The 11,787-nt window shown below is 44.2% G+C and overlaps 1 protein-coding gene across 3 annotated transcripts; it reads right to left on the minus strand.

The window, feature by feature from the left end:
- Positions 1-1,655: 1,655 nt before the first annotated feature.
- LOC109765038 (polyadenylate-binding protein RBP47) lies at positions 1,656-9,263 on the minus strand. Of its 3 annotated transcripts, XR_005760077.3 has the most exons (8): positions 8,810-9,263; positions 7,071-7,524; positions 6,577-6,632; positions 6,343-6,473; positions 6,131-6,227; positions 3,619-3,921; positions 3,442-3,535; positions 1,656-2,065 (listed from the first exon to the last, which is right to left on the minus strand). XR_005760077.3 is itself a non-coding variant. In XM_020323828.4 (6 exons), the coding sequence occupies exons 1-6, from the start codon at positions 9,167-9,169 to the stop codon at positions 1,910-1,912; spliced, it is 1,254 nt and encodes a 417-aa protein (XP_020179417.1). In that variant the 5' UTR covers positions 9,170-9,262; the 3' UTR covers positions 1,656-1,909. The 3 variants fall into 3 exon arrangements, 1 of the variants encoding a protein (XP_020179417.1); XR_002233309.4 differs by having other exon boundaries at positions 3,442-3,921; XM_020323828.4 differs by lacking the exons at positions 3,442-3,535; positions 3,619-3,921 and having other exon boundaries at positions 8,810-9,262.
- Between the last annotated feature and the right edge of the window lie 2,524 nt (positions 9,264-11,787).

Below are 11,787 nucleotides of genomic sequence, written 5' to 3' on the forward strand. Positions count from 1 at the left end.
TCTACATGGTGTTGGTGCGCCTAATATCGCCATGCCCTTATATTCCCATTGTTTTATTGCCGTCAATCCAATGCCACTTGCCACTTGTAAAATGATGCAATGTCACTGAGGGAATAATATGCTATTGTCAATCTAGTGTCGTCGATAAATCCAATGGTAGTTTTAAAATGACGCAATGCCATCGATAACCCTTTTACATTTTTTTTGCAAACACAGATGTCAATCTCCATATCAGGCGTGTTTGTGCAAATAGAAGTAGATACCTCAATTTTAGTGGAACTCCACAAAACTATAAGGGGTCCCTCCTCCGCCATAGGTAGAAAATGCACCTTTTTCATCAATGCTCTCAGAAGGAATTTGTGTTTTGGCTGTGAACTAAATGTTATTTTGGAGAAGCATTGATGTTGGCAGTAAGAACTAGAGGTTTTTTTTCTTTATTTCTAATTCTCCTCACATTTTTTGGCTTTGAAGTGAATCACTTTACCATAATTGAGCCTAAGGGAAGGCATTGTGAAGTAATAAATAGATAATGGATTGTAGAGTGACATAAGTTTAAACCCTAGTTTATGCGCTATTTCGTAAGGGACTGATTTGGATCATATGTTTCATGCTATGGTTAGATTTATCTTAATTCTTCTTTCGTAGTTGCAGATACTTGTGTGAGGGGGTAATCATAAGTGGGTTATTTTTTCAAATAAGAATAGCACCTAAGCACCGGTCCACCCACATATCAAAATAGTGAATATGAATCAAATAAACATGATGAATGTGACTAAATGATAATTCTCATGTGTCATCAAGAACGCTTTGCTTGTTATAAAAGAACGTTTCGGCATGTCCTTTGTTATAAAAAGAATTGGACTACTTTGTTGCACTTTTCTTACCATTGTTACTTGTTACCCGTTACGAATTACCTTCCTATAAAACTATCTATCGTTGTTACTTACAGCACTTGCAGAGAATATCTTGTTGAAAACCGCTTGTCATTTCCTTCTACTCATCGTTGGGTTCAACACTCTTATTTACCAAAAGGACTACGATTAAACCCTCGTCGGTCATCACCCTTCACCTTGCCGGGGCACTCCGGCCCGCAAAGTCACCCGCGTTGGGCGCCGCCATGGCTGGGCGCTGGCCGGCGGGGTTGAGAAAGGATGTGGTGGTAGGAGCCACGCGGGGGGCACGATGAAGAGGCGCTCGTCGGCGCGGGGTCAGGGAGTGGGCCCAACTGGGTCACGACGAGGAAGCGGAGCAAGGCACCGTCAGCTAGGCGTGGGGGAGGAAGACCGAAGGAACATCACCGGCATATGCAAAATCAAAAAAACAGAAAAAGAGGATCGTGCGTCGTATGCCAATCAAAGGGCTTGGGAATCGTTCGTTAGTTTTACCAAAAAAAATTGGTTTGCCAATTACATTTCTCGTAAATTTAAACATGATGCTTTCCATACTTGGCTACTATAGTAGCTAACCATAACTAGCCTGTGACAATATCCAAGAAACTATGGAGGCCGTACGAAAGGTCACACATCTCCTGTACTTGCCCTCACTTATCTGGTCACGAGGAACAGGAAAGTAGGCTAAATCTCGGTGGATGCAAGTAAATTAATTGCGAGCCAAGCAAGATTAACCTAGCAATCATAACCTGAACTTGAGAAAAATTAATTCCAGCCAATGGTTTTATTAGCAAGTCAAAATTTCTTACAACAATACGAATAACTCAACTCTTTATTGTCTACAAGCCTTGCTTTAGGTTCTACTAGCAACACGAATCTGCAGACATCACATTCATATACCTGTCTCTCTCGCCCGCTTTTATGGCCATCTATAATATGTCATCGTACGATACTGTGCTTACTGGACCAAAACCTTGTTTTCTACTGGAGTTGGGAGGAAACAGAGACGACCTCTATCATCAGCTCACTAGTTGCTGGTTACCGTAGAAAGGGTAGGCTCCATAAGCCGCAGCATACACGTTTGGGTGAGGAACTGGCGACCCGTAGCCATATCCACCGTAGAAAGGCGTGCCGTAGTACATGCCATTCCGCCGATGCCCAGAATCACCCCTAGACTGCAAAAACAGAAGATTAACATTTAAGATTTTTGTGAGAACAACTAACAATTGCAAGAAATAAAATCCTTTTTCCAAGACACTTGGTAGGTATAATCATCCACTCTTAATAAGAATATTCAACTGATAATGGGTAAGCCTGTCGGAGTAAAACTGATGGTAAATTAAAAGCTGGCTGAGGACCCATACAGCACAGCTCATAGAGGTTTTAGGAAGGCTAGCTACACGACATGGAGGGGATACATGTTGCCAGACAATGCACACCATGAAAAAGGACTCACGTATCAACATGTTCAAAGAATCAATAGACGATATCACAACCTCTTTGATCTTGTTTCATGGAAATAATGGCAATCTTGCATGTGTACTGTTTCTGAACAAACTCGCGATCGGAGTTTAGCAGAACACAACAATCAACCAAACCAAATGAGAAAATGCATGCCCAAAACCCTACATCAATTGATTCGTCCAATTTCCAACTTCCAAGGGTAACTTGGGTAACACAGTTAAATGCCTAAGCTATAATTCTAAATTTGTATTGACTACTAGACCTGTCTAGGCGGGCATCCTCTTGAGCTTTTCGAAGAAGAATAAACATATTTTCACTGAAGCTAGAGCCCTTCTCGATTTTCTACAGTTATGGATTGTAGAGGAGCCGAAGCCCATAAGCTGGAGCTGAAGAGCAGCCAAACAGGTCATGATGTCTCTACATAAAGACTACAGATAATTGTGTTGTTGTCCAATGAATTTATGTAATCAGAATTACACAGTTCGACACTAGAATATGTAAAGGAAAGGGCTGATAGAAATATCGCGTCTAGAAAAGTGCAGGACACAAAGTCGTAGAGCTAACTACATAGGTGAGCATAATGGAACCGTTCGGTTCACCACTCAAGAGAACAGACTCCAACCATTACCATGGGTCAATGCTATGGTTGCCAGATATACATGGGGTAATGTCGGCCCAGGTGCCTCCCACCCATTACTGCAGCGTGTGTGAGGGCATGTGGCATATATAGCCGTTGTCGTGTGTGTAGGGGCATATGTGTAATACTGTATCAAACTGAATCTTTCCAACTCGAGACCTCTTACTTCATCTTCCTCCCCAAGTTTCCCCAATTCCTCTCCACGGTGGCCGATTCATTCCTCCAATTTGTCCCCTAAATTACTAGCAAAAGGTCTTCTTGGGCTCAACAACGCATGGAAATTCAGGAAGATAAACACAAGCCTAAAAAAGTGTTTCTGATGGGCAACCGGGTGTTTCTGGAATTTCAGTCATATATGCATGAGCCGGTTTCTTGCTGCAGTAATCACAAACTTCAATTCAAATATTTTGGGCTTCCAAAGTGTTGGAAAAGGTGGGTGAAGTGGCATACCAGCTCAAAATCCAGCAAATATCATCCTTTTGTCCATGTCTCCTTCCCCAAACCTGCAAAACCACCTGAAGACATCGAGGCGGCTTCTAAATCTCTACAGTATGATCAATCTTTGGTGAGTTCATCCAAACCTGCCCAAGTTCTCCAAACTCGGCTTGTCAAAGTTGGAGGCCATACCCGCAAGCAGTACAAGATTGCATGGAGTGGTCTTCCTACTCAGAGTGGGCAAGCGTGCTATCGGAGTTACCTTCGGCTTGAGGTCAAGATCTCTTTTAAGGAAGGGAAACTGCTACGGCTGCTATATCTACATGGGTGGTATTACAGCCCAGTTGCCTCCAGCCCATTACTGTAGCATGTGCGAGGCCCTGTAGCATCTATAGCTGCTGCCATGTGTGTGTAGGGGTATCAATGAATTATATTGAATCTTCCAACTCGAGACCTCTTGCTTCATATTCCTCCCCAAGTTTCCCCAGTTCCTCTCTGCATCACCTCACATGACGTAAGGGAGTGCTACTGGTATGTAGTAAATAAAGTAAGACCACTTAGAGGACTGATAGGGACAATACGACACTACAATGCATAGTACAAACAACATGCTTCCAAGAATGCTCAAGTAGATAGTTGACCCATATCCAAAAAACATTAGTCATGCATGCAGGTATTGTGCTACATCAAAGGGGGATAACTAGATCACACCACATGTGTTGTTGCAGGAATTGGCTGCAATATATTTCAATTGAGATTTGGTTGCATGGAACATCCACTTGGATTAATAATTTGAGAGCTGATACTGAAATGATTTATTGTATAGTTACAAAATATTCGTTGAATGTAAATAGCATAATAGAACGGAAAGCCTTTTCCGCATGCAGGATCGCATGTTGAGGTGGGCTTTTTCTCATGCATGGTTGCAAGTTCATGTGGCATGCATGCATGTTGAGAAAAATAAGTTAGTGGGGATCGCCTATTAAGTTATATAGGATATAGTTAGTCTCCCTCCGGCTGCTTGAAGTGCCCTTCAACCCAAGTGGCGTAACAGCATCATGACTACACCCGCATGAAGAGAAGGGGAGGACTAACTATTCATAGTTAGCCATACTTCCTGCCTAGTGACCACAAATGGATTGTATCCACTTCTATAGAGATAGAGAACCTAATATTTGTGGTTGGCGGATGTATTTCTTCTGCTCTAATAATGACTATGCATACCCTTCACACATGGCCATTTTATATGACACACAAGGAAAGAAGGCACTGCTACCTCTATTTGTAAATAGATAGCACTCCTAGAAGGTGTGCAATCAAACTTTCCTATGTTTGATTCATTACATATAATAATATACTAATATTGGCCACATGAATATAATTTTTTTATATTTCTTCATGAGAACCCACTTGTGGTTGGGTTGTTAGGAGGGTGGTCGGACCCCCTAACCCACCAGGGATCAAACCCTAGGTTCATATCTCATTTAGGAGGAATATTCCCCCAGTGGGAGGCAACATTCCCACCGAATCTTGAATCTCCACGACTCCAACCATCCATCAATAGACTTTGTGAGTGTGTCTGTGTGTGTGTGTGTGTGGTGGTCGTGTGCGCGTTGCACCTACATTGTACTAGCTGTTCTCAACAAAATCATGAGATTTTTCATGGACTTCTTTTCATAATATAGTAATTACATTTTTATACTAAGATGCATACAAGAAATTCATGAGCAAAGTTGCATGTTAGAGACCGAGACACATCAAACCCAACATCTATTTATGAATGTGACTACTACGTATGGTTATTTAGTGTTACTTTTGGTCGTGTTGCTTGACCTGGCCTAAAGCCAAATAATTAAGATAAAACTGGATTGCATTATAATTACTCCCTGCGTTCACTTTTGTAAGTCGTTTCAGACAAGTGAAAAATAGACTGCTTTGCACACTGTCTGAAATGTCTTCAAGGCCTTATAAAAGTGAACGGAGGGAGTAGATAACTTAGACTGAATGATATCCTTTGGCACCCATCGAGATCCTCAAGGAACAAACACACAAGGAGATTTACTCAAACCACAATCTCACTAGCCACATGGGCATGGCTAGAGCTGGGCCATGATACCACCCAAGCCCAAGGTTACAGGACATAGACTACAGTTTAGCATATGTTCACAAAAGCTTGTTATCTCAAGCAGCATAGCATGCATAGAGAAAATTACCATGAGCAAATGTCAAACACTATCAGTTTCCTTTAAAAATGAGCAAAAAAGTGAGAAATAACACCCAAAAGAAACTGGTGTAATAAATGCAAATTTCCTTCCGAGCATATACGCCTTGGTTGCGGGAGTTAATGTATAACCCCACAACTTGCAATTCAAGTTCTCATTGACGCAAATGTGGGTTCCTATATACTCCCTCCGTAAACTAATATAAGAGCGTTTAGATTGCTACTTTAGTGATCTAAACACTCTTATATTAGTTTACAGAGGGAGTATATTGTAGGGGTCCCCCTTACAGTTATCTTGAAAAAAATCCATTGTCCAATGTCCATGCAGATTTACAATGCGTTAAACACAAATTTCCGTTGTCCATGCAGATTTACAACTGTGCATTAATCCAACACTGAAGAAGACGGTCACAGAAAGTTGACGATATGTTAATCTAGCGAGATTAATTAAAATATATAATAACAGTCTAGAACAATTCAAACCTGTTTGCTTGCTGGACTGCGGCCCCAAGAAAGACGAACTGCCTGCTTCCCGATTGTTGATCCACTCAACCCTTGTAATGCTTCTTCCGCATCAGCTCTACCAACACAAAGTATTCATTTTCACAATTTCAAATATTCCAACAAGAACCAATAAATATTTAAGCATCCAACAATTTCTCGTAAGGATCTATAGGAACATCTTGGTAAAATACCTGTTGACAAATTGAACAAAACCACATTGTTTCCCAACAGGAATTTTGACAGAAGCAACATCACCATATTTCACAAATGCTTTCCTTAGTTCATCTTCACTAATGTTGGGGTCAAGCCCACCAACATATACCTACAACAATAACTGATATGATACTGCACCCATTTTACACATAAGAATCTTGGAAGATTTATTTTTAGAGAAAGAGATTGTCCACTAGGAAACAAGCACATACTGTCCTGTTAGTCGAGTCACCATCTGATTGTGTTGGTGGAGAGGTGCCAGAATCACCTGAAAATACAATAATCATAGAAAATAAAAAAAATGTCAGACAAGTAAGTCATAAACTGATACTTAGGTTCAGCAAAGGCACTAGTCAGCCAGCAGCTTAGCTGGCAGACCAACGCCTACCGCTATTTAGACGGGCCTAGGTGACTGCCTTGGCAGGATAATAGTCTAGGTGGAAGACAGGAGAGTGTTGGCTAAGTAAAAAATCAAACCAACAATACTTTTGCATATGAGAACTATATAAGTATGATACTGTGATACTAATATGTCCCACCCACCCACAAAGCACCATATATAAGCACTCATGATGAAAACGAGTCCAGACTAAACATGCCATAAAACGTTATTGATTATTTGGAAATTTCAGAAATTACAGAAGGATAGGTCAGGCACATGATACCAAACATGTTATTCAAAACAACTTTGAAGTGATGGAAATACCTGAAGTTCTTCTAGGAGTTGCAGGTCCAATGCGAATTGGCCGAGTGGAGCAATACACACCATTCATTTCAGTCATAGCATGAGTTCTATCAATATCATCTCCAAACCTAACAAATCCATAGCCCCTAGAACGGCCGGTGTTTGCATCAATAATAACTTTAGCTCCTTTCACAGAACGATATTTGTTAGCAAAAAGTTCCATCAACATGTCATCAGTAACATCAACAGCTAGATCACCAACAAAAATTGAGTGATCAGAAGCAAGTTCAGAGCGTTTTTCTCCAACACTATATGATGCCCAATTTAACTTAAAAGCTCGGTCAGTATTAGGCATTACATGACCAGCAAAATTCTGAAGTGCTTTCTCTGCTGATGCATGGGAACAGAACTCTACAAAACCATAACCCTCAGAAACTCCGGAATGTCTATTGCGGATAACTTTAATCGTCACCACCTACAGAACAGATAGGTTGCAGAGAATGACAATTAGCAACACATGTGAAACATGCTAATTTAACAGAGAAGCGATGCTTCGTAACATGTTCTTTTCACTTGTTAAATTCAAGAAAAAAACACTTATGTTTTTAAGTCTCTATTACAACCTCCAATCCATTGACGCTTAAGTTGTACTAAAGCAGCGTCAATTAATATGGAACGGAGGTAGTACAAACTTATAGTAGTATATAGCTGTAGGGCCTTTCCCGCTTGTTTTTGTTTCAGAAAAGGGGAAGTATTAGAGCATCCACAATGTTGCCGAAGCCAAATCTGACATGTATGTACGATTTGGCGCCGGTGCTATTTGTACATTTGATCCACAATGTATGCGGTGCCAGTTTCAAAAGGGTGGGCCCTATCAAACACCAGCACTGTCACCAATTAATAGTTAAAAACTACTTCCTTACCGATGGGCAAGTGCAGAACTCTCTCCATGCAATCTCTCACCAAACCAAAATAGTGTTTCTTATTCTCTCAACCAGTTTGGCATCGATGCCTCTAGGAGCGCCAGTTCCCTCTTTTTTCAATTTGACAACACCCTCCACAATGGTCAAACTGATGCCAAAAGCTATTTTTGCATTTGGCACCATCAATTTGGCATACATTGTGGATGCCCTTACCGCATCCACTGCCATTTCTTCCGACAATGAACTGTTCCACAGAAAGCATGGCCAATAATTTAGAGGTTTCAGAGTTACAATAAATGAGAGCTAATGGTCCTGGCAAGACGTGTGCGCAAAGGAGAGCTATAAAAAAATGTGAGATCAGCATCTACGAGAAAGCTGGTTACTGTTTCTGGTATAGCCCTCCCAGTCTTCAATCACATATCCCTAACAAATCGTAATGTGTTCCATCTTTCCTCCAAACTACCCGAGTGTAAACTCCAAACTTGACGCCTTTACCCTCTTACTAACAAAATTTATACAGAAACTCGCACTTGACTTCGAATTATGCAACAATTCGCCACCAATATGACTAATTTTATTGTCTGTTGCACACTTGCACGACTACTGCATGGAATGGCCTCAAAGTTTGCGCCTTTAGCAACTATTGAACCAACAGTACGAAAAGAAAATACAGCGTTGTAATTACCATGCAATTTTTAATCGCAAAAATAGTTGGCTATCTCGATTGCAACACAATATTGACAAAGCAGCGAATTGATAAAGGACAAACATAACAGGATTTGAGAGATCCGGCACGGATAAGGCTGGATCGGATAAGCGAGCTCGGGAAGACCTAACCTCGCCGCTGGGGCCGAAGCAGCTGTGGAGATAGTTCTCGTCCATCCAGTACTGGAGGTCGCCGACCCAGATCGTCCGGTTCTCGTCACCTCCGTTCCCGCCGGATCCAGCCGATGGCGGAGGCGGCGTCACCGATGCCTGCGGCGCGAAATGCTTCACATACTGCGGTGTAGGAGGGGGCGGCGCGGCCACCATAGGCGGCGGCGGCGGGTAAGGAAGTACCACCCACCGCGGCTGCGGCATGTGGTGGTGAGGGTGCGGGTGCCCGTGACCGTGCGGTACTTGTGGGCCATGGGCATGGGGATGTGGGTGCGGCGCAGCTGCCACCGGAGCATCGGTTGTCGCGGCCGCCATCTGCATCGCCGCCGCCACCGCTGTGAGGAGCAGGAGAAGAGAGAGGCTCGCGAGGAAGTGGAGGCGGAAAGAGAGGGACCTCGTTGCTCGTTGCTGAGGGTGAGGCTACACTTATATAGGGCGTTAGGAACGGATCTGGGCCGTCAGATCTAGGATTTCGCGGGTGGCTGTGGCCGTCTGATGTGCTGTTGCGAGTGACTGACGCGTGGGACCAGTGTGAGTTTGCGGTTTTAGGGAAGGGAGTTGCGCTATACTGCTACTTTCGTGGGATTCGATGGTTGGGAATGTGCGGCTCAAGTTTTGCCATATTTCGGCAAACAAATGCACTTAAGACCGCCTTTAGATGTCTCCATTGAAGCCATGAAAACTGAATTGGTATTCCGCTGGCAGCAATGCAGTTATTTGGCTGGACATCGAATCTGTATTGGAAAGGTAGAGGCAGTTCAGTTCGTTTTGGCTCCCATGTAAAACTCCCTCCCACAATTCGAAGGCCTGCCGCTCCAATTTCGACCAAAATCACTCGCTCCCGCAAAACATACCGTTTCATCCTCGCGACCACAAACAGAAGGAGAAAAGGAAAGGGAAAGAAGACAGTGTAAAGGTATTAGATGTAACTCAATTGTATTCATCGGAGCCGACAACAATATATATAGGAGATGTCTTACGTGACAATCCAACTAACCGTGCCATGTCTCTAGGAGTCAATCTATACATGGCTAGATATCATAAAAAGCTCAATTGGAGATAGATACAGATATGTCATGTTCAACACCCCCCTCCCTGCAGTCGAAGCGTCAGCGTCGGTGATGCAAAGACTGGAACGGAACTCCTGGAATGCAGTGGTTGGCAACCCCTAATTTTACTTGAAGTTGTATTTTTATTTGTCACATATCATGAGTTTTGCTTGGAACGTCTGATGCTTGTTATCCGCGTTGGTATTCCCCCGAAGAGTAGAGGATGATGCAGCACATCAGAGGTAAGTATTTCCCTTAGTTATGAAACCAATGTTATCAATTCAGTAGGAGAGCCAAGCAACACTATGTAAACAACACTTGCACACAAACAACAAAAGCTTGCAACCCAACGCGTAAGAGGTGTTGGGTATCGTAGCAGAAATTTAAAATTTTCTACGCATCACCAAGATCCATCTATGGAGTTTACTAGCAACGAGGGGGAAGGAGTGCATCTACATACCCTTGTAGATCGCGAGCGGAAGCGTTCAAGTGAACGGGGTTGACGGAGTCGTACTTGTCGTGATCCAAATCACCAATGACCGAGCGCCGAACGGACGGCACCTCCGCGTTCAACACACGTACGGAGCAGCGACGTCTCCTCCTTCTTGATCCAGCAAGGGGGAAGGAGAGGTTGATGGAGATCCAGCAGCACGACGGCGTGGTGGTGGAAGTAGCAGGGATCCCGGCAGGGCTTCGCCAAGCGCAAGCGGGAGGGAGAGGTGTCACGGGAGGGCGAGGGAGGCGCCAGGGGCTAGGTTACTGCTGCCCTCCCTCCCCCCACTATATATAGGCCCCCTGGGGGGCGCCGGCCCTGGGATCCCATCTACATGGGGGGCGGCGGCCAAGGGGGGAAACTTGCCCCCCAAGCCAGGTGGGGCGCCCCCCACCCCCAGGGTTTCCAACCCTAGGCGCAGGGGGAGGCCCATGGGGGGCGCACCAGCCCACCAGGGGCTGGTTCCCCTCCCACTTCAGCCCATGGGGCCCTCCGGGATAGGTGGCCCCACCCGGTGGACCCCCGGGACCCTTCCGGTGGTCCCGGTACAATACCGATAACCCCCGAAACTTTCCCAGTGGCTGAAACTGGACTTCCTATATATAATTCTTCACCTCCGGACCATTCTGAAACTCCTCATGACGTCCGGGATCTCATCCAGGACTCCGAACAACTTTCGGGTTTCCGCATACTAATATCCCTACAACCCTAGCATCACTGAACCTTAAGTGTGTAGACCCTACGGGTTCGGGAGACATGCAGACATGACCGAGACGACTCTCCGGTCAATAACCAACAGCGGGATCTGGATACCCATGTTGGCTCCCACATGTTCCACGATGATCTCATCGGATGAACCACGATGTCGAGGATTCAATCAATCCCGTATACAATTCCCTTTGTCAATCGGTACGTTACTTGCCCGAGATTCGATCGTCGGTATCCCAATACCTTGTTCAATCTCGTTACCAGCAAGTCACTTTACTCGTACCGTAATGCATGATCCCGTGACCAGACACTTGGTCACATTGAGCTCATTATGATGATGCATTACCGAGTGGGCCCAGAGATACCTCTCCGTCATACGGAGTGACAAATCCCAGTCTCGATCCGTGCCAACCCAGCAGACACTTTCGGAGATACCCGTAGTGCACCTTTATAGTCACCCAGTTACGTTGTGACGTTTGGTACACCCAAAGCACTCCTACGGCATCCGGGAGTTGCACGATCTCATGGTCTAAGGAAATGATACTTGACATTGGAAAAGCTCTAGCAAACGAACTACACGATCTTTGTGCTATGCTTAGGATTGGGTCTTGTCCATCACATCATTCTCCTAATGATGTGATCCCATTATCAATGACATCCAATGTCCATAGTCAGGAAACCATGACTAT

The sequence above is a fragment of the Aegilops tauschii genome, chromosome 6, assembly GCF_002575655.3.
Source record: "Aegilops tauschii subsp. strangulata cultivar AL8/78 chromosome 6, Aet v6.0, whole genome shotgun sequence".
Classification (NCBI taxonomy): domain Eukaryota; kingdom Viridiplantae; phylum Streptophyta; class Magnoliopsida; order Poales; family Poaceae; genus Aegilops; species Aegilops tauschii.

What these genes read in the sequence shown, in the direction of transcription:
- LOC109765038 (XM_020323828.4), bottom strand. Translation starts at nt 9,169, where the DNA reads ATGCAGATGGCGGCCGCGACAACCGATGCTCCGGTGGCAGCTGCGCCG. An exon ending in GCTTCGGCCCCAGCGGCGAG is followed by an intron (nt 7,525 to 8,809) that starts GTTAGGTCTTCC and finishes TCTGTTCTGTAG; the next exon opens with GTGGTGACGATTAAAGTTAT. An exon ending in GTGACTCGACTAACAGGACA is followed by an intron (nt 6,474 to 6,576) that starts GTATGTGCTTGT and finishes TTATTGTTGTAG; the next exon opens with GTATATGTTGGTGGGCTTGA.